Source organism: Loxodonta africana, chromosome 24, assembly GCF_030014295.1.
Source record: "Loxodonta africana isolate mLoxAfr1 chromosome 24, mLoxAfr1.hap2, whole genome shotgun sequence".
Classification (NCBI taxonomy): domain Eukaryota; kingdom Metazoa; phylum Chordata; class Mammalia; order Proboscidea; family Elephantidae; genus Loxodonta; species Loxodonta africana.
In genome coordinates, this window is record NC_087365.1 from 44,275,566 (window position 1) to 44,302,500 (window position 26,935).

General features: G+C 47.6%; 2 protein-coding genes across 29 annotated transcripts in view; one reads left to right on the plus strand and one right to left on the minus strand.

Moving 5' to 3' along the window:
* The window catches only part of PABPC1L (poly(A) binding protein cytoplasmic 1 like), a 50,205-nt gene extending 25,746 nt beyond the window's left edge, over positions 1–24,459 (plus strand). For 3 of the 18 annotated variants that reach the window (XM_064276117.1, XM_064276122.1, XM_064276118.1), the window contains 5 exons: positions 1,891–1,981; positions 2,581–2,709; positions 3,200–3,306; positions 4,521–4,608; positions 9,505–9,969. In XM_064276117.1, coding sequence (XP_064132187.1) covers positions 1,891–1,981; positions 2,581–2,709; positions 3,200–3,306; positions 4,521–4,608; positions 9,505–9,854 — 765 coding nt within the window. In that variant the 3' untranslated portion in view covers positions 9,855–9,969. Of the gene's footprint in view, positions 1–1,890; positions 1,982–2,580; positions 2,710–3,199; positions 3,307–4,520; positions 6,526–6,609; positions 6,685–7,071; positions 7,183–9,504; positions 9,970–23,383 lie in introns of those variants that run through there. The other 15 variants (XM_010591711.3, XM_023550275.2, XM_023550273.2 and 12 more) reach the window with 15 other exon arrangements.
* The window catches only part of TOMM34 (translocase of outer mitochondrial membrane 34), a 44,824-nt gene extending 20,052 nt beyond the window's left edge, over positions 1–24,772 (minus strand). For 3 of the 11 annotated variants that reach the window (XR_010319290.1, XR_010319289.1, XM_064276125.1), the window contains exons 1-6: positions 20,342–22,859; positions 18,819–18,971; positions 16,332–16,501; positions 13,372–13,519; positions 11,174–11,300; positions 9,014–9,127 (exon numbers count right to left, since the gene is read on the minus strand). Coding sequence is in view for 7 of the 11 variants with exons in the window: in XM_064276125.1 (XP_064132195.1) it covers positions 9,023–9,127; positions 11,174–11,300; positions 13,372–13,519; positions 16,332–16,501; positions 18,819–18,971; positions 20,342–20,610 (972 nt within the window). In the remaining 4 variants the exon portion in view is untranslated. Of the gene's footprint in view, positions 1–5,712; positions 9,128–9,952; positions 10,925–11,095; positions 11,301–12,590; positions 12,675–13,371; positions 13,520–16,331; positions 16,502–18,818; positions 18,972–20,341; positions 22,860–24,569 lie in introns of those variants that run through there. The other 8 variants (XM_010591715.3, XM_064276126.1, XR_010319292.1 and 5 more) reach the window with 8 other exon arrangements.
* Between the last annotated feature and the right edge of the window lie 2,163 nt (positions 24,773–26,935).

Consider the following 26,935-nt stretch of genomic DNA (forward strand, 5'->3'; position numbering starts at 1 on the left):
TCACAGGCAAACGTAGGTTCCCAGGTTGCTTCTGCCAGTTACTCCCTAGGGAGGCTGTGTTAACTTCCTAAGTTTTAGTTTCCCCTTCTGTAAAATGGGGTAGTAATCTTGCTGTCAAACACCATTTCCCAATCAAAGAGATTTGTAAATGTTACACTGAGAAAGGATTCTCTGCAACCAAATAGGAGCCCTGGAGGCATAGTGGTTAAGAGCCTAAGAGTTCAGGCTGTTAACCAGAAGGTCAGCAATTTGAGTCCACCGGCCGCTCCTTGGAAACCCTGTGGGGCAGTTCTGCTCTGTCCTATAAGGCTGCTGTGAATTGGAACTGACTCAGCAGCAACAGGTTTGGTTTTTGGTTTATGTTCAGATAGAGGGTAGGTGGTAGTTCAGTGATAGAGTTTTCGCTTTCCACCTGGGAGACCTGGGTTTGATTCCCAGCCAAGGTACCACATGCATACCCACTACCTGTCTGTCAGCGGAGGCTTTGATGCTGAACAGGTTTAGCAGAGCTTCCAGCCTAAGACAGACTAGGAAGAACGGCCTGGAGATCTAAAAATCAGCCAGTGAAAACCATATAGATCAGAACGCTCCAGTCTTCAACCAATCATGGGGATGGTGTGTGGGGTCTCGTGAGTTGGGGGCCTACTCGATGGTAACTAACAACAGCAAAGTGATCAGGTAAGTTTGAGAAACAGTTGTGATAAACAAAAAGAGCCTAAATGTATCATACGTTGTTGTTGTGTGTATGTTTGTCATTGACTCATGATGACGCCGTGCACAACAGAATCTGACTGTTGTGATCCACAGGGTTTTCGTGGCTGATATTTTGAAGGTAGATCACCAGGCCCTTCTTCTTAGTCTGTCTTAGTCTGGAGTCTCTGCCGAAACCTGTTTAGCATCTTAGCAACACACAAGTCTCCACTGACAGGCAGGTGGTCCTGTGCTTGAGGTGAATTGGCTGGGAATCGAACCTGGGCCTCCTGCGTGGGAAGGCAAGAATTCTACCACTGAACCACCACTGCCCCCTATTACACACTGGAAAAAAAAAAAAAAAGTTGCTACCGAATTGACTCTGACTCATGATGACCCCATGTGTGTCAGAGTAGAACTGTGCTGCATAGGGTTTTCAATGGCTGATTTTTTGAAAGTAGATTGCCAGGCCTTTTTTCTGACTTTCTTATACCCTAATCCAAAATAAAAAACCAAACCTGTTGCTGTCAGGTTGATTCCAACTTACAGCAACCTTATAGGACAGAGTAGAACTGCCCCATAGGGTTTCCAAGGAGCAGCAGGTGGATTCAAAGTGCTGACCTTTTGGTTTAGCAGCCGAGCTCTTAACCACTGTGCCACCAGGGCTCCATGTTGTACCTTACCGTATCCAAATATGCCAGTATGTATTATGACTCTCTGAAACAGGCATAGAGTATGTAGCAACTTAGATGGTCAGTTTTTGTGGGATATCTGCTTCCATCTCTCTTGAACATGAATGTTCTAAGGAGCCTGGTTTGGGAAAGGAATTCACACAGCCTGGTAGAAGTTTTAGTAGAAGTAGAAGGATGTCAGCCATTAAAGGCTGCTAGGATGGGCACATTCCCTCTCCTTTTAGCAGTTGCCCAAGCTGGGACAAGTTGGAGTAAGATGGGTCACCTTTTACGATGTGTCTGGTTCAGTGGGCCTGTTCTGATGAAATCTGAGGTCTTGCCCTGAATGGATCATGGCTAATGGCCATTCTGAGATGGGAGGAAGGAGCCTTTGTCCCAGCTTTGTGGGTCTTTACTAACCAGCCTCCTGGTGGGGACAGGGAAGTTCCTGCCATGATGTCCCCAAGGGGGTGCAGTTCCTCCCTTGCTCCACAACAGACCCCTCACTAGGTCCTCTTCTCCCACACAGCCTCCAGCCCGGGCTGCATACTATGGTTCTGGCTCCGTGGCCACCATCCAGCCTGCCCCCAGGTGGGCAGCCCAGCCACCTAGACCATCATGTGAGTGACCAGCCCCTTCCACCCTCAGCACTTGGGTGTGGGCCGTGGGGCAGTGTGTAACATAGCGGTTAAGAACACAGGCTTGGGGGTCAAATCTGGCTCTGCCCCTTGCCTAGGGTGTGAATTTGGGCAGGTGATTTCACCTGACTCTGTTTCCTCTTCTGTAATGTGGACCTGAAGGAAACGTGTGTAAAGCACCAAGCACAGCGCTGGGCCTACAGAAGACACGTAGCGTAGCTGTTAGTGTCAGCTGTAGCCCAAGGCTTGTCAGATCTGTGACTCTGAAAATTCCTGCAGAGCTGTTGCCAGCGAAGGGCCCTTCTCTGTGAGAGTGCAGTTCACGCACCATCTTGGAGGACAAGGGTGTATGATCATGGTGCCATGCCCTCGGGGCTGTGGGTAGACACATGTGGGCTTTGTAATCACAGCTTTCCATGTCCCCACCCCTGGGGTTCCGGGTCTGCCTGACTGGGTGAATTCTCTCATCCTTCTGTGAACCTTCTAGTTCCCCTTCCACACCCCCACGCCTTCAGGGAGCAGAGTGTCACTCTGATTATCCTACCCCAACCTTACACTCTCCATATTCTCCCCACCACAAGCTGCCTACCCTCCAACTGCCTCAATGGTTCGGCCACCAGCCACGCCTCGGCGCCCCCTGGCTCAGCTCAGCACTGTCAGGCAGGCCTCCACCCAGGTGCCACACCCGGTCCCCCACACTCAAAGAGTGGGTGAGTGTGGGCAGGGCCAAGAGGGATAGGGGTGTGAGGAGGTCCTTGCTGGGGTTGGCACTAGAGGGATGATGAGTTGGCCCTGTGGTGACCTTGTAATACTTCCTCTTTGGAGGCCATGTCACCATAGTAATAAGCAGTTAGTGACAGACCTATTTATGGGGGCTAACTCACTCTGTGGCCTTGTTGACTACTGTTTCTGATTGCCTCATCTTTAAAATTGAGATAAAAATTGTACTCCCATTTTGTTGTGAGGATTAACGAGATCACACAGGCAAGGGCTTCTCACAGGACCTGCGCCTTAGTAAACATTGCAGTGGTTTTGAACAAGGGTGTAGCTTTTGGCTGTAAGGCAAAAACACATCCGTTCCTTCATTTGGCAACTGTTTTGCACATCTACTACGTGCCAGTCCTTTGCGTGACCAAGCCAGACCCAGTCCCTGGCCATCCATTGCTGCCAGACACTGAAGTCCCTGCTTATTTCTTACAGCCAATATTGGCACCCAGACCACAGGACCTGGTGGAGCAGAAGGCTGTACATCAGGCCAGCTCCTCCTGCCGTATAGACATTCCTCAGCAGCACACAACGTTCACCGGGTAAGGTCGGCTCAGCTGCCCTCGCAGCCTGGGCACCAGGGGGCCTGCCTCCCAACTAAGGTGTTGATGCACCCTGGGCTGGGCCTTGGTTTTCTTTCTTTTCTTGGCTCATGATGTTTCTTTTATTAATGTGCACAATCAAACAGCCCAAACTAACAGGAGGAGAAAGGGGCCCAGATCTCATTTTGTTTACTAATTTACGATTTGGTTTGCCTGAGCTATTATCAAAATTAATTTGGGTTTCCTTAATATTTGTATGTTGGGCAGCAAGGGAAGGTATTCTGAGAATCTGCTGAGTGGTAAAGGGATGTGATTAATCCACAAAACAGCTGAAAATACCTACTGCAATCAAAAAGGCCGGGGTATTTTGTCAAATGTTCTCCCCCTCCTAGAAGCGTCTCAAGTTACAGCATTACTATATCCTGTGTAGTATCTCAGTGTGTAAACGTCAAACTATTTCTCACAATACTAGCAAGAAGCAGTCTTTTTTGTTGTTTTTGATGGCAATATATCCAACCAAACATACATTCATCCACAATTCCTACATGAACAGTTCAGTGACCTTGGTTCCATATATCACATTGTGTCACCATTTTCGCTGTCACTACCCATATTGTTTGATCACTATTAATTTAGACTCTGGCCCCTTTTAGAGTACTCATCTGTGCTTTCGATTAACTGTTGTCAGCTTAAACTCATACAGATAATTTTTTATAAGAGCACAATGCCCAAAGCAAACATTCTTTATTGATTGAGCAAAAAACTTGTTTAAAGATTGCTTCATGGGGTAGTTTCAATTCAAGGTTTAAAGATTATTTCCAGGCATTAGATTTCGGAGGTTTCCCCAGTCTGGATGGATCTAGTAAGTCTGATTATAAGAAGTAGTCTTTAAACATCAGAATCCTTTTAAAGTTACCAAGATGTGAAGGGGAAGTATTTTATTTGGCACGAAGTGACTAGTATAGAGTGTGGCTTTCACTTGCTAATATTCATAGCACCACGAATAACTTGTTCATTAGAGCTCCACTTTGTTTTCTATTCCACCATGCCCTCCTTAGGGATGCTGTACCCCACCCACTCTTCCAGACCTTGCTCCTTGCTCCCTTTCTCCAGGGAGCCTTCCTGGAAACCTTGTGTTTACTGGACAGGGCAAGTGCTTTAAGGCCTTGTGTGTCCTCAGTGGCTGAGGGCTGTGTCCCTTGCTCCATGTACAGGTCCTGGAGTCACCTATGCACAGACAGGAGCCCCTAACCGCATCCATGCTGGCTGCAGCCCTGCCGCACGAGCAAAAGCAGATGATTGGTAAGTGGCTGGTGCTCATCTAGAGCAGCAAGAGAAGGGCTGGGAGGTGGCTGGTCTGCTGGGAAACTCCCTGGAAGCCAGGGGGTGTGAGGACACGGTCCAGCCTTGCCGCTGACCATCCTGCTAACCCACTAGGCCCTTGTTGTCCCTTTTTTTTAGTTGTTAAAAACATACATAACCCAACATTTGCCAGTTTGTTTCTCTTGTGTACAATTTTGTGACATCAGTCACATTACTCATGTCGTGCAGCCATTGCTGACACCCATTGCCACATTTTCCATCGCTGTTGTATACAGAAACTCAGTGCTTCCTAAACGGTGACTCCTCTTTTCCCTGTTCTCTAACAACACTTGCCAGACCAGTGGTCCCTGGGTTTCTTCCAGCTCTAGTCTTCTACGACTCGGACTTACTCTGGGAGAGACCCCAGATGTGGGGAGATTGGGATCCGAAGCAGAAGTGAGGGTATAGCCTTGAGTTTCTGCTGCAAAGTGGCCCACGAGGTGGGTATTGCAGCTCTAGGCACCTCTCCTGAATGGGAGGAAGCTGTTGCCAAATGTCCTCCGTCTCCCAGTGCCCATTGCAGGGAGGTGGGGAATAAGCTTGTGTTGGGTGGATAAATGTCGTTCCCCACTGGACTCTGAACTTGTCATGCCATCTCTATCCCCAGTGTCTAGGACAAGCCCTGCTTAGGATGCCACTAACTGCCAAATGAATGAGCAGGCTTGTTACTGGTTGGCAGATCCTTTTCCTTATGGCTGCCAAGCTCTCCAGGCCCGTCACTGAAGGCCGCCATTGCCACCACTCCCTTGTCTCCTAAGCTCATTCAGGTTTTGCCATTTTCCTGGCACCCCTCTTGCCCCCACCAAAGAAAAATTCTAAGTGGGCTTAATGGAGGTTAAGGCGTTGCTAGCAGCTCTCCATAAACATCTTCAATTTTGTCATGGGAAGACCCCTTCTAACTCCACCTAAGGCACCCTGTCCTGGCTAGGGCCACCATACCTTGCTGAGGTGGGCTGACCACCAGCATCAGGCCCTGCCACTAGAAATCCTTGATGGTGGAAAGTGACTTTACCTAATGGAGAAACCAACTTACAGATTACTTCACCTGTAGTATCAAAAAAAAAAAAAATTTTTTTTTAGTATCAAAGTTTTTTTTTTTTTTTTCCCTTCAAAATCGATTTCTTCAAATTATCCTTTTAAGGTGGGGTTTACCCTGCCCACTTTATGGTTGGGAAAGAGGGTCCCAGTAAATTTGGGTGACACAGCCTTGAAAGAGCAGTTCTGGAACAAGAACCCAGATGTCCTCACTGCTCCACTCCACAATACCATCGTGGAGTGCCAGGGTATCAGCCATCCCAGGTGTGTGCAAAAGCCCTCAGAGGTTGTTCTGAACAGGTGAGCGGCTCTACCCCCTTATCTACGGTGTCTACCCCCACCTGGCTGGCAAGATCACGGGCATGCTGCTCGAGATTGACAATTCGGAGCTACTGCTCATGCTGGAGTCCCCAGAGTCCCTCCAAGCCAAGGTAGGCCAGAGCTGGGGCAGCAGGGAGTTCCGAGTACGAGTGGGCAGGAGAGCTAGCATCTTCTACACAAGCTAATGTGCTGCTGCTTGGCCACATGAAGTTCATCTTCTTGCTAATACTGCACGATCTGCTGAATCTTGGCATGGGAGAGGCCCTTAAAGGATCTGCTACTTCAGCCCTTTAGCAGTTGGATTGTTTTTGCTCCAAGGTTTGGGTGCAAGGAGCTGTGTTCTGACCCAATGTAAGGGTTAAATTTCTTCTAGCTGCATAGAAATGCACATCTGTCTTAAGAAGGTGACAGTGGATTTCTGTCACTGGAACTTGCAAGTTGTAGTTGGATGATGGCTCTGCAGAAACGCCATGGAGGGTGGGGAATTCTTGTATCAAGCATGGAGGGTGGGGGTGGGACAGGGTCCACACCCTCCTGGGACCCTGCTGGGCAGCTGCACAAAGCCCCTCCACCCTTGCCCCACAGATAGAAGAGGCAGTGGCAGTGCTACAGGCACACCAGGCCATGGAGCACCCGAGAGCAGACCTGCTCTGATGCCAGGTGGGTGAGGTGGGGTGACAGAAGCAGCCAGACCCAGGAGAAGCTGAAAAGAACTGGACAGGGAGAATTTTCACAAACTCACCAAGCACCTTATCGGGTCCCTGACTTTCCCTGAGGCACCAAGAGGGAGTTTGGGGGAAGTGTGAGCATCAAAGGAAGTGGCACTGTGTGCCTGGGATTGGTTTATTTGTTAGAGTGCAGAGGGAGGGAGGTGCTGTCTTGCCAGCTGTCCTGCCTGGCCTCCTTCAGAATGACTTGGAGTTTTCCTGGGCACTGCCTGGCTCCATTCTGTTTGCCACAAGGCCTGGCCTGGCCTGGGTAGTCTACAACTGAAGACCCGTGTTTACTATATTTTTGAAATGTTTATTTTTACCCTTTGCTCCCCAGAAAATGGAATCCTCTCTCCCATGGCTGGCAAGAGAACACTGTCTCCTGCTCTTGGCTACAAGGGCTGTAAACTGTGACTTGTTTCCCAGTTGGGCTGTATCTGTACTTAAGCTGTGTATGTGGACTGAAGGCTTGTCACCCAACCATGCCTTTACCTTTGCTTTGTGTATTAAAAGTGTTGCAAAATCTGTCTCACCTCCCAGGAGGCCTTGTTGTATCTGAGGGAGCTGGGGCAGAGTACATTTGACTGGCTTGGTACCTTAGCTGTAAGGAACAGAAACCCAGACGAGCTAAAGTTAGTAAACCAGGGTGTATGCCCTAGATCAGGAACTGAGCAGGACTATTTGTAAGAGCCCCACACTAGAAAGTACCCGCCCTCAACAGTGTGGTGGTTGAGTACATGGGCATCACCACCATGCAGTGGACCACAGCATAGCTCCGAGAAAATGGAGAAAGCTACAGGTGCCCACGCCCAATGGGCATGGTGCTTCTGGACTCTTGGCTCAGCATCATGCAGTGCAGGTAAACACCCTGGAATCAAGCAATTGCTTCTAGGCTCCCCGCTAAGGGGTTAATGAATATAATTAAGAGGAACTTTCTAGAACCACTTTAGAATACCTTCCCAGGTCATGGTTTTCCTCCTCTACTGGGAATGGGGGAGGCTGTCAGATAAGTTCTTCGGGTGAGTTAGTGCTCACCTCACATCAGGGTACTGTGTCCCAGCTCTCCACCCTCCCCTGCACCTGAATAGCCAAATCACTAGAGAAAACCATAACCCAGCAGACGGTGGATCCTGCTTAGAAGTCACCATCCATAAATTCAACTAAGCCCTCAAGGTTGCTCTGCCATCCCACCTCTACTACCCATACTTCCATTCTCCCCAAATACTATTTCAGACTCTCGCCACTCAAACTGCCATCCCATGGTCACTGCTGCTTTTAAACTATCCCCTGTGCAGATTCATCTTCCCCCCAAATGCTGAAAGCTGACATTTCTTCAGCCTTATCCTGGGCCCTCTTTCTCTCTCCGTGTTCTTCTAGGCTGTGGAATTTACCACCCCATCTTCAATTTGCACCTGTTCCCAGATGACTCGTGCATTTTTCAGCCCAGTCCATTCTTGAGCTCCAGGCCCCTGTATAACATTGCCTACCCATCACTGCCTCTTGGTTAGCTCAACATTTCAAACTCCTGTCTAAAACCAGGATGATGATTTAAGCCTCCTCCCCACTGTTTCTCCTTCCCCTTTCTGTGGTCTTCCAGTGTTCTGTCTCCATTAAGTGGCCTCACTGTCCATTCTGCTGCAAAAGTCAAAACCCTGAGCCTCACCCCTGCCCCCACTTCACTGTCCCTGTCCTCTCCCATGTGAAATCCATTTTACCTCCTGCTCTCAGATCATTCTCTTTCTCTCCAAATCTGCTTCCATCCTAGTTGGGTAGTTGGAGCTCAGCTGGACACTGGTTTAATTGCATCTACTCTGGTCGCCTCCAATCTGTCCTCCCTGGTGCAGTCAAAGTGCTTTTCTCAAAATGTAAATCTGATGTCTCACCTGTGTATAAATCCCCCAGAAGCTTCCCATTATCATAAGGACAAGCTTTGCATGACTTACCAGACCCTGCATGATCTGGTCCCAACACAGGTCTCCAGAAGACCCTGTCATCACCATGTAATGACTTTTTACATTCCCTTAAGGGGAAAACAGTTCAGTCATGACCATGACGACAGTTATATCAATATCTGGTGCCTCCATTCCTAGAAATGTTAACCTTTGAGGAAGGAGAAATTCTGATACTCGTAACGTGTCTTGCTCAGAGTCTCTTTGGAAATGACAGAATGGTGTTAAGTTTCAAAGATGGCTAATGGGTACAAGGAGGCTTGGTACACTACTCTCTTTGAAATTTTAAAAGTAAAAAAAAAAAGCCTCCTCAAGGTGGTGCTGGCTCACCTGTTTTCACTAGTAAATCCAGACACTTGTCATCTTGGGCCTGAGAAGCTGAGGTAAGTCAACTGCCTGGATGTCCCTGCTTAATCCTGCCGCAAATGAGACTGGTCCTCCTGCCTAAAAAGAGGTAATAAAAGGGGAACAGCTCCAATTGTGGTCCCCTGGGCACACCCATGGAGTTTGTCTCTGGACACTAAAATTTACTTCAGCTTGGAGGTCTGAGTGCTCGGACAGCAAAGACTCATCCTTCAGAGAGGTTGGGAGCAGGGTGGTTAACAGCTGAAGATTGCCTAGCACTGTACGTGATGGGAAGCGAAGGGATAGTAAAAACCGTCCACTTCAGTTACTAAGGACACAGTTCAGGAAGGGCAGGCAGCCCTTAATTGTGGCCAGGTCCTAAAACACTCTAGCCTTGCCCCATTCGATACTTTGTCTCCTTGAGCTGCACTTGGCCTTCTTTTGGTCCCTTGGACTCATGCTGTTCTGCTGACCAGGGCCTTGCCATCCGAGTTCGACCTGCTTGGGATGCTCCCCACACCACCACCAAGGGCTTGCCTGCTCATCCTTCCGCGCTCACTTCAAGCATGACTTCTTCAGGGACCCTTCTTCAGCTGGGTCAAATCTCCCACATAGACAGGTAAAGCACTGTTTGGCTCCTCCTCCAAAATGCTTAAGCTGCTGCAATTCTGCAGTTTTGCCTTTGTGTGATTATCTGAATGACTTCCTGCCTCAGCGCTGGACTGTCAGCTTCCTGAGAGCAGGGACCAGGTCCACTCATTCACTCACCTCCCCAGCGCTACAGAGAGTCCCTGGCCCATGCAGACATTCCAGTACATTTGTTTAACGAACAGACGAATGCACAAAAGCAGTAGCTTTCGTTATTTTTACTACAAAGCTCCGGGCACAGAACTGAGAAAAGCACAAATGAAAGTACAACAGACATTTATGTAGAAGACGTTTAATGCAATAGCTTACACACACAGTTCAACAAAAGCAGTTCAACTCAAAAGTCAACATATTACAAAGAACTAGGAGGTCTGGAGGCGGCAAGGCCCTGCCCACAGAGGAAGGGCACTGACCTCAAGGAGGCCTTGTTTCCCCTCCCACCTCCCAGCAGAGCAGCCACAACCACAGGCTCTTGAAACAGGCACCTCCATGCAGGAGGCAGCAGCACAGAGGGTCAAAAACAAAACCATCAAGGATCAGGGTTCTGCAAACCCATCAAATGAGGACCCAAACAAAAGGCACTGGGGCTCAGAACACAGGAGACTGCCAAAGGCAGGACGGGGAGGACAGCCCTGGAGAACCAGCTCAACAGGCTGCTGGGAAGTGGCAGGGCCAGGGTTTTCTAGAGTATCCCTTACCTCTAACCTGTGCTTCTACCCAGGAGCTCAGTGCTGCTCCTATGAAGAGATTAATCACAGTGAGGTGGGGTCTGGTGAAGCTACAGAGGTGCGTGCACTAGGTCTGAAGCATGCTTAGGGGAGGGACAAAGCCAGAAGTTTGCTAATGAGACCTGTTTGTGTGACCCACTAGCTGTCTGAGGTAGGAGGGAGTGGGCAACAGGGCATGGACCTCATACATCAGCTCTAGTAGGGACCTTTTCCAGCAGAACTGCACTGCACTTAATGTGAACAAGCAAAGCCTCGGGGGAAAAGGGGTAGGAGGCCACGGCTTCTCGAGGGGAGAAGCGGGTGTTCAGAGCTCGCTCTGGGGCGTGCTGGGTCTCAGGAGCAGGCACAGAGGAAGGAGGCCCCTGGCTTCTCTGAGTAAGGTCAGGCAGAGATTTCCTGCTGCCCCTTTGGGGTTTTATTTTAAACTCTGGTTAACTTCCTGCTGCAACTTCTGTGCAGGGCCGTTCTTGGGCTCAATTTGCAGGAGGCTGCTGATGTCTGCAAGGCTGGATTTATGGTCCTAGCAGAAGAGAGGAGAAGGGTGTGGGGAAGGTACCCTGACAGCTTGTGGGATCCAGCTGGGGTGGGGACAGCGGCTGAGACGGCAAAGGGGTCTCAACCCCCAGCCGGCAGGCCTGCCCTGAGCTACTCTGGGGCCCCTTATGGAAGGAAAGTGGCAGACAGCCCTTACCTGGACTGTCCTTGAGAAGTGTTACCACAGGCACACAATCAGTAGCGACACTGGTGCTTTTTCTCAGGATCTTTTTACCTTGAGTGCCTTGTAAGCTTGAGCCCGTCTGTAAAATGCCTTCACATTCTTTCCATCCAGCTTGAGGGCATCCGTACAGTCCTTCACTGCTTCCTTGTACTGCTTCAGGGCCAGGTAGCAGAGTGCTCTGATGGGGACAGACTGTCTCAGAGGTGTCAGTCACTTCCCAGGGGTCCACCCAAAGTAGTTGGCGGAGTCATCTAAGATTTGCTGAACACCTTCTCTGCTAGTTGCTTTATATGTTCTGCAAAGCCTCACAACAATTGCAGCCCCTTCTTATAGGTGGAAAACACTGGCTTAGAGGAAGGGTGAGAGGACCTGCCCAAAGTACCAGCACTAGGATTCAAACCAGGTCTGCGTGACCGCAGATTCTGATCTCGTTTAGATCTGTCGTTCTACTTCGCTCTCACATACCATGCTCCTTCCAGGAAAGAAAAGGCTTCCTGAAGCCTTCCCCTAACCGATTAGAAAATTATCTACCAAAAAAACACATAAGCAAATACTGAACTCTAGTTCCTGATATGCACGTGGACGTGTTGAGGGGTGAAATGTAAAGACGTCTGCACCTTATTTTGAAATACAGGGCACAACGAGGATTGAAATAAGCCAAAGACTGCACTGCTCCATACAGGTGCACAAGGATGAGCATTAAAACACGGTCCCCAGGATATGGTGTAATTTCAGCCACAATGGATAGAAAATTCTGTTTTGCATAAAGTTATCAGTTCTCTGAATTTATAAATTCAATGCAATCACAACCAAAAGCCCAACATGATTATCTTTTCGACCTTATCAAACTGACCCTGAGGTTTAGTTAGAAGTACAAACATGGGAAAATGGCCAGGGATCTTCAGTAAGAGAGAATGAGGAAAAGACCAGCCTTAAAGATATTATAAAGCAACAGTAATTAAAACTGTGTGGTATAGATAAATGTACATAAAGAATAGTATCCAGAAAAAAAAAAAAAAAACCTGTCTGGCTGTGGTAAAAATCCAGGAAAATGGGTTAATAAAGGTCCCCAGCAGTGTGAGGTAAGCAAGGCGAAAGAGAGCCCCGAGGAGGTGTGAGGAGATGCCACACAAAGATGAACAAATGGGCTGCAGCCCTCTTTTTCAAGTTAGCCTGGCAAATTGAGGCACCCCTGGGCCAACCAGCCAGTAAAACTGTAGGCCCCAAATTCCTTAATCAAAACTCAAAAATCCCAAAAGCATTATTAACTAAAAGTTCTATTTTCAACTCCTTTGGTGGCAAAGCCTGATGTGAACTAACATGAGGCTACTTAAGTCTTTTCTTATCCTAACCTTCGTAAGTGTGAAATTCCCATGTGTTTCACTGTAGAAATACTAGTCATTGACTTCAGCACGCTGCCCCAGACCCTGCTGCGATGTAATGTAATTCAGTATGTGGGCCATATTACCTTTCTAAAACATTCTGCAACACATTTCATCCCAAGGATCTTGGATAAGGAATGATGAGTTGTAGCAGATCCAAGAATTTTGAACTAGAGAGCAGTATGTGTACATGTGGTAAGGAAGGAGAAAAAGATAACATTTTTAAATAAATGTTTTATAATAAATGTTTGGATCAAATGTGATCCCTGGCTGAATGTGTGGAGCTTCTCTGCCCCTCATCTGACAGTGGTGAGAATCACCGACCATCAACAGCAGCTCCTGGGGCGGGGCCTTTTACCGTCTCCAAGGCTAACCCCTCAGCCAGACCGGTCACCTCTCGCTCCCAGCCAGCACAGCTACTCCACACCCCAGCTCTGGGCTAGTGCTCTCAAAGAGAAGAGACAGTGCCACATTTCCAACAGGAGGCTCTGGTAGAAGCCATGGGGTAAGGAGCAGGGGAGGGTGGAGAGAGGAGAGACGAAGAGCCGTGTGTTATGGCTATATTTGTATAGCAAGCCCGCTGCTTTTACTTATACTTCTTTGGGGTGGTTACTCAAAGTTCCGGGCAGGGGGGCTGCCAAAACCCAGGCTACCCTTTGGCATCCCTCTGTTTCTACCCCATTAAGAGAGAGTGAATGCTCCCAGGAGTACCTACCTCACAATGACTGACACAGGTATGAATGCATATTTTGACTTACACTCAATAAATGCTCAGAATGACGAGCCCACCAAAGTCCAAGTGAAGACCATGGGATGAAAAACCCAATGCCCTGGCATCCCCCAGGCCAGCAGTTATGTAGACGATACCTGTTGGTATAGGTGGCGGATTCCAGGTGACTAAATGAGAGGCTTTCGCTGTACTTCTCGATAGCTTTCTTATGGTTTCCCTTCTTTACAAACTCATTGCCTTCTTCCTTCAGAACTCTGGCTCTCTCCACATCCCCAGCAGAAGGCACTAGACATCCAAAGAGGAGAAAAACATGGAGCAGGTACCAAGTGAGATCAATGAGAACTCTTCAGCAGCATCTCTTCGAAGTTGTCTCCAACCCTCTCTTCCCCAGAAGTTTGCTACACTGTAAAGCATCTTCCTGATTGATTTCTCCCGAATTTATGGCTTCTGGGAAATTAAACATAGTTTCTCATCCAAAAGAAGTTGGGAACCCCTGATACACACCACATACATGATAAAAAGCAACCCAGGTTCTAGCCTTGGTACTGTCACTCAGTAGCTGGAAGGTCTTGTGTGACCAACTTAACTCTTTTAGACTTTAAGTTCCTCACCAATACAGTGGGGACAATACTTATTCCACACAGGCAGGATCAAATATGAGAATATACGAGAAAGTACCAAGCACTCGGTAAACTTAAAGCAGGTGAAAAAGTGCTAATAAACAAGCATCAGGTAAAGAAAGGGGGTAGTTTTGGCTTCCAGAAAAGGGCAGATGGGCCCACTATTCCTCCACTCCGGTTTGGTCTGTGCCTGTGAGTGTCCTTCCTCACTAACAAGCAGCTCTGCCCCAGCCTTTGCAGAGAGAATAAGGTGAAATCCAAGCTGCTCAGCCTGGTGCTCAGGCCCTTCGCTGCTCAGCCCCACTGAACCAACTCCAGACTCAGCTCCAACACCACCTGCTCTGTTAGTTTTTAAAAACTATAAACTACCAAATTTTTATGACAGGGTAAGGCGTTAGGAATAAAACTAACACCCTTGCACTGATCCCCGGCTTATAAGACAGAACATTACTAAGACCTCCGAAGCCCTATGGCCCCTACCCAACTCAGTCCTTCCCGGAGGAAACCATTATCCTGAATTCTGTGCTTCCTTCCGTTGTCTTTTTTTTTTTTTTAGTTTAACCGCTCTTTAAAGTGTTATAAAGCAAAGATGTCATCTTGAAGACTAAGGTGCACCTGACCCAAGCCATGGAGTTTTTAATTGCTTCATATGCATGTGAAAGCTGGACAATGAATAAGGAAGACCAAAGAACCGATGCCTTTTAATTATGGTGTTGGCAAAGAATATTGACTACACCACGGACTGCCAGAAGAACAAACAAATCTGCCTTGGAAGAACAGCCAGAATCAGAAGCAAGGACGGTGAGACTTTGTCTCATTAAGTCCAGACATGTTATCTGGAGGGATTAGTCCCTGAAGAAAGACACCATGCTTGCTAAGGTAGAGGGTCAGGGAAAAAGACGACGACCCTCTATGAGATGGAATAACACTGTGGCTGCAATAAGGAGCTCAAGCGTAACTATTGTGAGGATGGCATGGGACCAGACAGTGTTTCTGTTGTACGCTATGAGTAGGAACTAACTCAACAGCACCTAACAACGACAACAGTCTGTAAACCCTTTTAAAAAAAAAAAAAAAAAACTTTTCTTTTTTGTTGCTAGCTGCTGTCAAGTTGGCTCCTGACTCCTGGTGACCTTACGCACAACAGGACAAAATGCTGCTTGGTCCTGTACCATCCCCATGATCAGTTGCACATCAGACCATTGTGACCCAAGGGATGTTGCCACTGGCTGTCTTCTGGAAGAAGAGCACCAGGCCTTTCTCGTTAGTCCACCTTAGTCTGGAATCTCCACTGACAGATGGGTGATGGCTGTGCCTGAGGTGCACTGGCTGAGAATTGAACCTGGATCTCCGGCATAGAAGGCGAGAATTCTACTACTAAACCACCAATGCTCCCATCTAGGGAACAGTGGGGAATACTTACCAGGCTCCCACAAACCAGAGTGAGTGCTACCCCTGGCCTACCCTCTCTAACACCCACAAGTCATTTACAGGGCTCCAGCCCTGCTCCCCTGGCCCTCCCTATGCTCAATACTTGCAGCATGCTGGGCTGAGAACACCTTCCGGATCAGCATCAGGGATTCCAGCTGAGCCCCTTGCTGCGAAGCAGCTCCTCCCCAACCCATCTTACATAGCAGAGGTGGACAGTCTCCCGTTTCGGGCTTCCCAGCTTTATCTCCCTTCTCCTACTCATCCTCTTCCAGGAGTTCACCCTTCCTCAGCCAGTGCGTGTGTTTCTGGGGAAGCACTGCCCTCCAGCTATAGAGGTGGAGCGGGTGGCTTAGGGCTGAGCTAATCACGAAATCTTATCCCCTGGTCACAGTGACTGGTTCAGAGTATGACCTGTCACCAAATGTAGGCCAGAAAAAGTTGAGAAAATACGTGAGCTAGGGGCTTTGGGGAAAGAGATCTCTTTTCCTAGGAAGTATCTGAAAAAGACTTTGTCTCTTTCTTTTTCCACGTCCTGAGGCATGGTGTACACATGAGAGGCCAAGAACTGCGCAGCTATTTTACTACTAGGAGAGCCAACAGGGAGCGCAGTGCAGAGAAATGGAGAAGAGCCTGAAGATGTAGTGAAATGCTAGATAAAACCTCGCCTGAACCTGAATCTCTCGCCTTTTCAGTTATATTATCTTTATAAAGTTGAGTTTTCTGTTCTTGGTACCAAAAGCATCCTAAGTGACACACCCCAGTTGCTGCCAGAGGAAAGAGAGGGCACTGACTCGCACAGGCTGGGAGCTTTACATGCCTTACAGTATTTCATCCTCACAGCTGCTGCGTAGGTTTTATCATCACCCTCACTGTAGCTAAGAAAACAGTCTGTAAAAGGTTAAAACTTTTTGTTGTTGTTGTTTAACTTTGTTTATAAGATTACTTGTACAACGCAGCTTAAACAAGGCCAGTTTTTACAGGACTACTCTAAAGAAAACGGTCGCAGGGAGACTGCATGACTCTCTGGGGAGGGAGTCACAGTTTACCCTTGTTCTTTGCTGTTGTGGGTTCTTTGGGTTTGCTTTTAGCTGAATCTTTGTGATTCTCCGAAGGCCTGGAATCCCATCTCTTCTGAGCTGAAACAGGCACGACGGGGGTAGGAGGCAGCTTCTGACGCCAGTCGGGCCCCAGGGAGTCCATGAGAGCTCTGGTCATTCTGGAAAGGAAGGCAAGGTTGCAAGGTTTCCAGCTGGGCCAAGAAGATACTCGTCCTCTGATAAAGCCAAGGGAGGTAGGCCTTTTCAGAAGAGCCAGAGTTCTCATCCACCTCCTGGTCTGAACCACCCCCTTTTCTATCCTTCCTTCATGCTGCAAGAAAGGAACAGGAGCCTGTCACCCATAAATGCCTTCTCAGATCAACCACCAGGACGCTCTTTCCCTGCCTGTCCCTCGAGCTTGGCCACACTATGTTAACTTCATAGTGGTGATCTATTGCCTTTTATGGTTTTATGGAGGCAAGATGCCTAAACCTTGCCTCCGTAAAACCACACATTCACCAAGAAAGGATCATGTATTCTAATTATTTTGTACTTTCTCACTGGATCTAGTACAAGGCCATGCAAGCGCTTGGCATTTGATAAATACTCGAGATTTTAAAAAATGCAAATCATATCAAGTCATTCGCAAATCTTAAAACCCTTCACTGGTTCCATTTCCCTAGGCTAACACGGCCTGTGAGATCTGGTCCATCCCCCGTCTTCATCTACACTGTGTACCACGTTCCCTTTTGTCTGTAAGTCCACGGCTTTGCACATCCGTTTTCCTCTATCACTTCCCATTCCCACCTTCTAGACCCAGCTGACGCTTGTTCCTTAAGTCTTGGGTTAAAATGTTGCTCAGTGGCTGTGTTCATGTTGTTAACTACTGATCTGTAGTACTAGGAGACCGCCCACACCCCTCGGGGCCTATAAATACACATTGAATGTGTGGATAAAGCCAACTGTACACTTTTTCTGCTCCTACAGCCACATTCCTATACGCTACTGGGATGAAAACCACACAGGTTGACACCACTACAAATTCAGGGTCTCCAGCTAGGCCCCTAAAGCTGTTTTCCTGGTTGGCCCAGCTATTTTAAACCTCTACTCTCCTCAAACCTGTTCCCCAACCCATCTCCTTTTTCAAAGCAAACTTCCTCATACTCTTAAGTACAAACCTACCTGCATGGGCTCCTACCCCTTCCTACTTACTTCTCTCCTGCCACAAGAGAACAGACGACCGAGGCCAATCCCTCCACCTAAGTTCTGGATCCATCTCCGCCTGTCTCGCAGGGCCCTCGCTCAGCCAACACCACCCTCTCCTAGATCTTCATCTTTTCTCTGTATCAACTCCAACCTCAGCATTTAAATCCCCTGAACTCCTTCTTCACTTACAAAACCCTTCCTGGACGCTCCCCTCCCTCCCTGAACAGCCAGACTTCTTAAATCCACAGCCATCTGGCTGTTGACCCCACTGAACTGAATTACCAGTGACTAGTTCATTGCAATGAAAAAAAAAAAAAAATTTTTTTTTTTCATTGCTAAACCCTTGGGCTTAATACTTAAATTCATTGCAACACCTGGCACTAATGGCATCTCCATCCTTCTGAAAACACTCCCCCCCCCCCCCCCCCGTGACACTAAATGCTCCACCTGGCCTCCTACCTCTCTGGCTACTCCTCCTTTCTGAGCTTTCCTTATCAGTCTCTCAAGTGCTGGGAGTTTCTCAGAGTTCCATCCTCTTCCCATTACACTCTTGCTGTGGTGTTTTTTCCTCCCCCAACCTCAATGCACCTCCGTGCTGATGACTCTCAAATCTGAATGTCTGGCCTGTATATTCTCTTTGCTGCCAACCTGTGTAAATTCCTGCTGCCTTCCTCACATCTCTGCACTCATGTCTCAGTCATCTCTATCTCAATGTCAACAACCTCTCTTAGATAGCCTCTTCTGTTCCTCCCTTCTTAGCACCCCCTAACCACCAAGCTTGCTGATATACTTCATTAAAAAAAAAAAAAAAAATAGCATCCCTTAAATTGGTCCCACCATTCTCTTTCCACTATCTCCACCACCCTCCTGGATTACCGTTCCCTCACACATACACAAATTACTGTCTCTCATCATGCCATCCCTCAACATGGCAGCCAATGAGCTTTTCTCTAAAATACAAACCTGCTCATGTTATGAGGCTGCTAAAGTCCCTCTCCTGATGCCTCGTTGTGCTCAGGATAAAGTCCAGGCCCATGAACGGCAGGCCCTTTGTGATCTGTCCTCACCGACCCATCCTTAGCTGAGAAGTAATTCTGACTTCTCAAATACCTGCTAAATACAAAAGCAGCTGCTTCTTCCATACATCCCCTCCACCCCCCAATACTCATCAGGAGTTTCCTAAGCCTAGTCCAGAAGGATCTCCCCAGAAGGCATCCAAAGTACTGCCCAGACCCAGTCAAGGAGGACAAGGGGTTTCCACAGAGACTGCGTGCAGTGAACTGGGCTCACCTGTTGATGCCTTCCAGGGCTGACGTCATACTCTTATCAATCTGCAGCACAGTCATGTAATCGACATAAGCCAGTGGGTACTTCTCCAGAGCCTCATAGGCAGCTGCCCGTCGCAGCAGAGGCTTAATGCTGAAGGGAACCAAGCCCAGTGCTCTAGAGTGGGAGGCAAGAGTGTTTGTTATCTGGCTCCTGAGCCACCAGCACTCCGCCACACAGTTCCTTCCAGGCAGGTCAACTGCAGCACTTTGTTATATTGGAGGTTACTTCTGGCTAAGATACCACTAAAAATCTCAAACCTTAGAACAAGGACTTCTTGACTTGGACTGAAACAGAAAGGAGGAACAGGCCAGAGAACCACTAATATTATGGAAATCGTATGCATGTGTACCAGTGCTCCTAGTCTCAATCCCCCCAAAGTCAAGAGTGAATGCCTCATGATTTTCAGCATGCTCCCATGTGTTCTCCTGAGCTGTGGCCTGGTGGGAAGAACAGGCTTTGGAGTCATATGCGGTAGCGTATGAATTCCACTTTGGGATCCCAGGCAAATCACTTTACTGCCCCCATCTTCAGCTTCCCAGTTCTCGCACGGGAAGGATGGTAAACTCACCCCATGGAGTGGCTATGAGCACTAAAGGAAGCAAACCTGACACAGGGCCTGGTACAAACCAACTGAGTCCAGGCTCTGTGAGCATGCTCACCCCCCTCCTCAGCTGTTTATCACAGTGTAAGCATCTAAGGCAATGTCATAGGACGTCAGATCTGAGAACATATTACAGTACATGCGTGAGTTCAGTGATGAGAGAAGGCAATAATAAAATAGCTTGGAGAAGGCAGATGATAAAAAATTTGTTTAATGTCCTCTAACCAGTAGTAACCAGTTGTCAAGCTGATTTCAACTCATGGTGACCCCATGTGTGTCAGAGTAGAACTGTCCGCCACAGGGTTGTCAATGGTTGATTTTCTGGAAGTTGATCACCAGGCCTTTCCTCCAAGGCACCTCTGGGTGGTCTTGAACCTCCAACCTTTTGGTTAGCAATCAAGTGTGTTAATTGTTTGCATCACCCTGGGACTCCTACAGCTGGTCACTGATAAAGACCACTTTCTCATTTTCTTTCTTTTAAGATGTTCTATTAGCCCCCATCTCTTCCTCCCCTCTTCTCTCTTACAAACACACACACACACACACACACACACACATACATCAGGGAAACAACTGGGCAAGCTAATCACTGGTATGCAATTCCACCTCATCTCAGGACCTCAGTATCACAGAGACTTTAAGACCTACCTTGAACTGCCCAGCCTACTCTTTTTGCAGCAGCAGTGCAGCTGAGACTCCTGAAAAAAGTCAGGGGCCGTAAGGACCAAATGGGACCCCCCATTCTCAGTGACTTGGGAAAAGCCACCTTCTAATACCACTGATGTAACTGGTAGGATCAGCCCAGAAAAGATACAAGCCGGATAAACCCAGCCCCCTCTTCTGAGACCCTCAGGCATCCTGAAAGTTATCCTTGGTCACTTACAAAGTACAATCTTTGATGCAGTCTGAGCAGTTTCCATTCTTCAAGTGGCATGCCGCTCGGTTGGAGTAGAGAACACTTTCTTCTTCAGGGTCCGAAGAACCTGCTCTCGTGGAGACTGAAAGAGAGAGAAGATTATGAGGTTGGGAAACTGATGCCTGGGACACAGGACTGCATGTCCCACCCCAAGCTCTCTGGGCTCTGGTGAAAGGCAGCAGAGATGACTTAAACTGATTAGGCTTGTTGGTCTGATGGGCTGGCATGTTTGTCATTGTTACAGGAGAGTGAGGACACTGACCTTTCTGCCTTCCACAAGGGCACCAAGCATATTCTCATTTACTCACCTGCCACTGAACTTGGTACACCAGGCAAAGAAAAATATGAAATAGCTGGCTGTCTTAAAGACATCCATGCTGTAACTATTTGTGTGTGTGTACTTAATATTAGTACAAAAAGCATGTAAACTTAATGAGAAAAATAATGAACAGTACGGTACCTGCTGTAATAAACAGGCTGACCAAGTGTTGTGGCGATATAGAGACTAACTCTACCTTGTCAAGTCACAGAGGACTTTGCCAGGGAAGTGATATCCGAGCTAGGTCTTGCAGGATTACGAAGAACTTAATCAGGGGAAGGATTCAGGCCACCCAGCGGGGTGGAAAATTATTAGAGAGCTGACAGTTCTTTAAGGAGCCCTGGTGGCACAAATGGTTAAGTGTTGGCTGTTCAGACCCACTCGGAGGCTCCTCAGGAGAAGGATCTGGCAATTTGCTTCCGTAAAGATCACATCCAAAAAACCCTATGGAGCAGTTCTAGGGATTGAAAGTTCTCCAAAGGCAGCCTTTACCCTCAGGAATCTCAGAAGCACTTTTTTTTTTTTTTGGCCTGTTATGGATTGAAATGGGTCCTCCTAAAATATGTTTAAATCCTAAACCCCTGTACCTGTGGATATAATCCTGTTTGGGAATAGAACTTTCTTTGTTACATTAATGAAGCCATAACCAAAAACCCATTGCCGTAACAGTGTAGGGTTTATTTTAAGCCAATCACCTTTGAGATGCAAAAGAACAGGTTAGGCATAGAGAAGGAAGCACAAATGGAGGGGAAGATACACACCAGGTGGAGACTGGAGATTGCTAAGGAATCCAGGAACAGAAGCTAAAGAGAGACAAGGACCTTCCCCCAGAGCCACAGGGAGAGAAAGCCTTGAATTCAGACTTCTATCCTCCTCGGGAAACCCTGATGGTATAGTGGTTAAGTGTACTGCTGCTAGCCAAATGCCTGGCAGTTTAAATCCATCAGGCGCTCCTTCGAAACTCCACGGGCCAGTTCTCCTCTGTCCTATAAGGGTCACTATGAGTTGGAAATGACCTGATGGCAAAGGGGTTTTTTAGCCTCCTAAACTGTGAGAAAATAAATTTGTTAAAGAAACCCATCTGTGGTATTTCTGTCATAGGAGCACTAAGAAATGAAGATTTTTTTTTTAATAAGTTTTTTTAAAGTTACTGTTCTACCCACTTCACATCCAACAAGATGGACATAAACAAAAAATGAAAAATAAGTGTTGGTGAGGATGTGGAGAAACTGGAATGCTCGTACACCGATACGCGGCTGGGGAGAATATAAGATGGTACAGCCACTGGGGAAAGCAGTTTGACGGTTCCTCCAAAATTTAAACATGAAGTTAACACACAAACCAGCAATTCTACTCCTAGGTACATGCCCAAAGGGACTGAAGACAGGTATTCAAACAAAAACTTTACATGAATGTTCACTGCAGCACTATTCATAATAGCCAAAAAGTGAAAACAACCAAATGTTCATCGGCTGATGAATGGAAAAGCAAGATGTGGTCTCTCCACAGCACAGCAGGAAGTACTGGTACACGCTACAACTCGGATGAACCTTGAAAACATTACGCGGAGTGAAAGAAGCCAGTCACAAAAGGCCACATGTTGTATAATCCTATTTATATGGAATGTCTAGAATAGGCAAATCCATAGAGACAGAAAGCAGATTAGTGGTTGCCAGGGGCCAGGGGAGGGGAGAATGAGGAGTGACTGCTTAACGGATAGGGGCTTTCCATCCAGACTGATAAAGCCCTGGAACTAGATAGCAGTGATGGTTGCACAACACTGGGAATGTACTTAAGGCCACTCAATGGAACACTTTAAAATGGTTCAAATGGTAAATGTTATGTGTATTTTACCACAATAAGTTTTTTTTTCAGATGACAAAAGGTAATACATGTTCATTTTAGAAAATCTGGAAAACGAACATAAAAACTGCACACCATCATGACCTCACCTATTGTGAACACTTTGGTCTTTCATTTCAGTCCTACATGCACAGGTAATTGAAACTGTAACACATATACTGTTTTTAATAACTTTTCCTATTTAACAATCTATTGTGGGCATAACTGAATAAGCCTAGGAGGCATCCCTTATAACAACTACAGAACAGAACACGAAGGCCACAGCTACCACCACTGGCTGCCACACTTGACAATTCCACAGGATACTACCCTATGTAGTGTGAGATGTGAAGCCAAGCACTTCCCATCTCAATCCTCTCCAGGAGACAGGGAGGCAGGCCTGGTATCTCTCTATTCATCTTTTCAGGTTCTCTCTTGAAAAATCTGAAATGTAGAAAACGATGTAACAGATACCTAGTGTCTGCCACTAAATCTAGCACACATTATATTTGCTTCCAACCTTTTTTTATTTTTGATCTGGCTAAAGCCCCAATCTCTTTTGTTACTCCCTCCCCTGGTCCCCAGAGGCCAGCACAATTCTAAATTTGGTGTGTAGCATTCTCATGCAGTTTGTACACCTTTATTACACTATGTATTCACAGGTCAGACACAGTGCCATTTTGTATCTTTTAAAGTATTTCCTAAGTGGCATCGTGTTGCCTACCTTTCTGCAACTTGCCCTTTTCACTAAGTATCATGCTACCATGTTGATACATGATATCTTTCATTCAATCCTGACAATAACAAACATAATAAATTAATAACTTGTTTTTTTCTTATTTTGCCAGGCCCAGAACACAGGGGGTGTCCCGAGTGGGAATCCACTGCACAACTGTTTGTTTGAGTGAGACATCAAAATACAGAGATAAATACAAGTATGCAAAACCGGTAATGCATCTCAGCTCACTAGAGAAGGGTGGCTAAAGGCAGCAGTCGGGTATTGGAAAGGGAATCAGAGCCTAAAATCCAGCCTGAGATCCCGCACAAGTCCCTCAACCCTCCGACTGTGCATGCTTGCCTATCACATGAAAATCTTGCCACTTCACAGGCTGGCTGAAAGGGTTCCTTGTGTTAGGATGCTCCCTGCCCTCCTTTCAAGATCAGAGGAATCAAGGGACTTGCCCACAAATTACCTAGAAAATCAGTAGCAGGATCAACACCAAACTCTCACCCCCTATCAAATCTAGATACCAAGCCAGCTCTTCTAGGGACCCAGAATAAACCCATGCAAGCGCACAGGTTCTTCTAGGTCAGCCTCCACGGCTGGGATGAGAGAAAAGACAAAGGCAGAAACGTCAATACCTCAGATTCCTCAGTGACTTCATCACGAAAAGTTGGCATAAGGAGGTGGGCCTAAAGAGGACTGTTCTAGAAAAAAAGAAGGGGCAAAGGAGTGAGTTGAAACTGCAAAAGTTCAAACAGACCGGAATTTGGAGAGGAGTTGCGGAGACCTCTATAGACGTCTAGCAAAATGATTAAGATGCTGGACTTAGTAATGAGAAAGATCCATACATACTCAAACCGTGGCTCTGACATGTCCTCACTGTGTAACCCCGAGGCAGGTAATTTAACTCTTCTGGACTCCTTGTCTGTAAAGTGGGTTAGAGAATGTAAAGGGCCTTCTTTGTCTTGTTATACACCCTGTTTACAGCACGCATTCAACAAACATTAACTGAAGAAAGAATGCTTGGGGGAAAGGAAGGCTGAGCATACATAACCTCAAGGATCAGAAGGGGAGACCTAAAGGACTGAGGACGAGGGACAGTAGCGTAGTGAAAACCAGGCAGAAGGAGAGCGCCAAGGAAGCTTCCCGCAGGATGCTAAAGTCAGGGGTGGGTGGCAGGGCCTGGGGGCGGCCGGCCGGGGGGAAGGCAGGCCCAGGAGAGAGCAGAGCGAGCGAGGTCTGCGCGGGTCGGCGGCGAGCGGAGGCGGGAGCACCGGGCCCGGCCGAGGTCCGCAGGGCTGGGGTCGTACCTCGCGCCTGCAGCAGCCGCAGCGCGCGGTCGTAGAGCGCCGAGGCCTCGGCGTACTGGCCGTTGCGGAAGCTCTGGTTGCCGGCGGCGCGGAGCCCCTCCACAGAGTCTGGGGATTTGGGGGCCATCGTGGGGAACGGCCGTCAAGTGGGGAGGAAGAGGGCGCCTCCGTCTTCCCGGCGCGTCGGAACCGCTTCCGGGATGAAGTGCCGGCTGCGCGCGCTGGATCCGCCAACAGACTGGCCGGAAGGGGGCGGGGCGGGGCGGGGCCTCGCCGGCCGGCAGCACGTAACCCCGCCCCCTGCTCTTGATCAGTTCGGAGTTGAGGGGCCGAAGCTCTCTAGCGTTTAGGGTTTCGCTGGGTTAATTGTGCTGTCAGTCGCTGAACAGGAAACAGTGGAGGAAGCTGGGTTTCTGCTCTCTTGGAGCTTACAGTCTAGTAAGGCCTGACAATTAACTCAGCAACAGGTGAAAACAATAATTTCATAATGTGATTAGGGCTATGGGGAAAACAACGCAGGGTAAAGCAGTATGTAGTAACCACGTGGGGACTATTTGAGATAGGAGGAGGAAGATGGCTTCTCTAAAGGGGCAATAAGTGAGCCGAGCCGTAGAAAGATGTAGGGGATGCTGTCCCAGACAGAGGGAAAAGCAGGTGCAAGAGCACTGAGGCACCTAGTACTCTATAGATATTGATTAGATAAAATGAATGAAAGTACAGATAGATTCATGGATGAAGATCTTACAATATAATTTTTACCAAGGCATAAAAGGCCACCTAGCGTGACTTCAGCTTATCTCCAGCCACATCTGATTTCACTGTGCCCCACTTAATACTCCAATTCTTTTTGAAACTGCTTGTTGCCGCCTGCTGCACACTATCTCCCTCCGGGGCGGATTTCCTTTAGATACACTCTAAGGGGCTTCCAGGGAGAAAAACCTGGTGATCTGCTCCTGTAAGGATTTTAAAAAAGCAAAAACCTATTGCTGCAGAGTTGAGTCCAACCCGTAGTCGATTTTGATGCAGACTCATCACAACCTTATAGGACAGAGTAGAAATGTCCCATAGGGTTTCCAAGGCTGTACATCTTCATGGACGCAGACTGCCACATCTTTCTCCCTCAGAGCCGCTGGTGGATTCGAGCTGCCGACCTTTGGGTTAGCAGCCCAGCGCTTTAACCACTGTGCCACCAGGGCTCCTCCTGTAAAGAATACAGCCTAGAAAACACTACAGCAGTTCTACTCTGTCACATGGGGTCGCTATGAGTTGAAATCAACTGATGGCACCTAGCAACAACAACAATAACAATCCTGACTGAACCTGTAATACTCAACTCCCACATCATTTCCTCTGAAAAGTCTCAAACACATATTCTGTGCCTCCTCTGCTCCTATTGCTCCTTGGGCTTATCCTTCATTTGGCGTTTATCACTCTGTGATTATCACTTTATAGATTTTTCTCAAAGAGTGGGAGGTCTTTAAAGGCAGAAAGTAGGTCTTCTTCACCTTTGTCTCCCCAATATCTATAGTGAAAGAGAAAGTTTATTAGGTGGTAACATCGACAGGGAGTCCAGCAGCAATGCAGGCTGTCTTCATGAAGTCCCAAAAATCAATTTCTAGATCAGAGCATATACTTCATTTTTGCAAGGATTACACAATGTTTTCAAGCATGTGGCCCACAGATGGGCGGATGAGTATACATCACAACTACGAGAAACTATTAAACTAAAGATATGCATGTCGGACATCTGGACTCTAATCTGTATGTTTGTAACAGGCAAAAAAAAAAAAAACTTATATGAAAATCTCTCAGCTAGTGGAACTGGCCTGCCAAGTTTACTCTGACCGAGGAGGTGAGGAGCAAGAAGGAAAGTTACAGACCAAAAGCTCCAGGCAGCCTTCCTAGCTGCCATCTTGCAGGCTGAAGGCCATCTTCCAAGAGAATAAAGAAGAGGAGGGAGACCAAGGCTGCAATGAGCCCAGAAGACCCTGCACCCTTTTGGAAAGAGGCCAGTGCAGCTGGTGCAATAAAAAAAACTTATAGGTTACTTAGAGTATGGTTATGGCATTAGTTATGTCAAGCTCTCAGTCGCCCATTTTGAAAAGGAGAAAACATGTTGCGAAGTGTTAGGGTCACACACTGCCCTTTGGGAGTTTACAGTTCAAATTATTTGTGTAAATTCCTAAACTCACCAGACTATAAACTTGCTGAGTGTTGGGTGGCTGTTCCATCTGAATCCCCTCAGGCCAGAGAAAGTCCCACCCAAGAAGAAAGAATGACACCTTGGTGGGGAAACCAGATGAGGCATACTGTGTTAGTGGTCTACTCAATAGCCTCCATCTTTGCTTCCAGAGTCCCGATTTTTG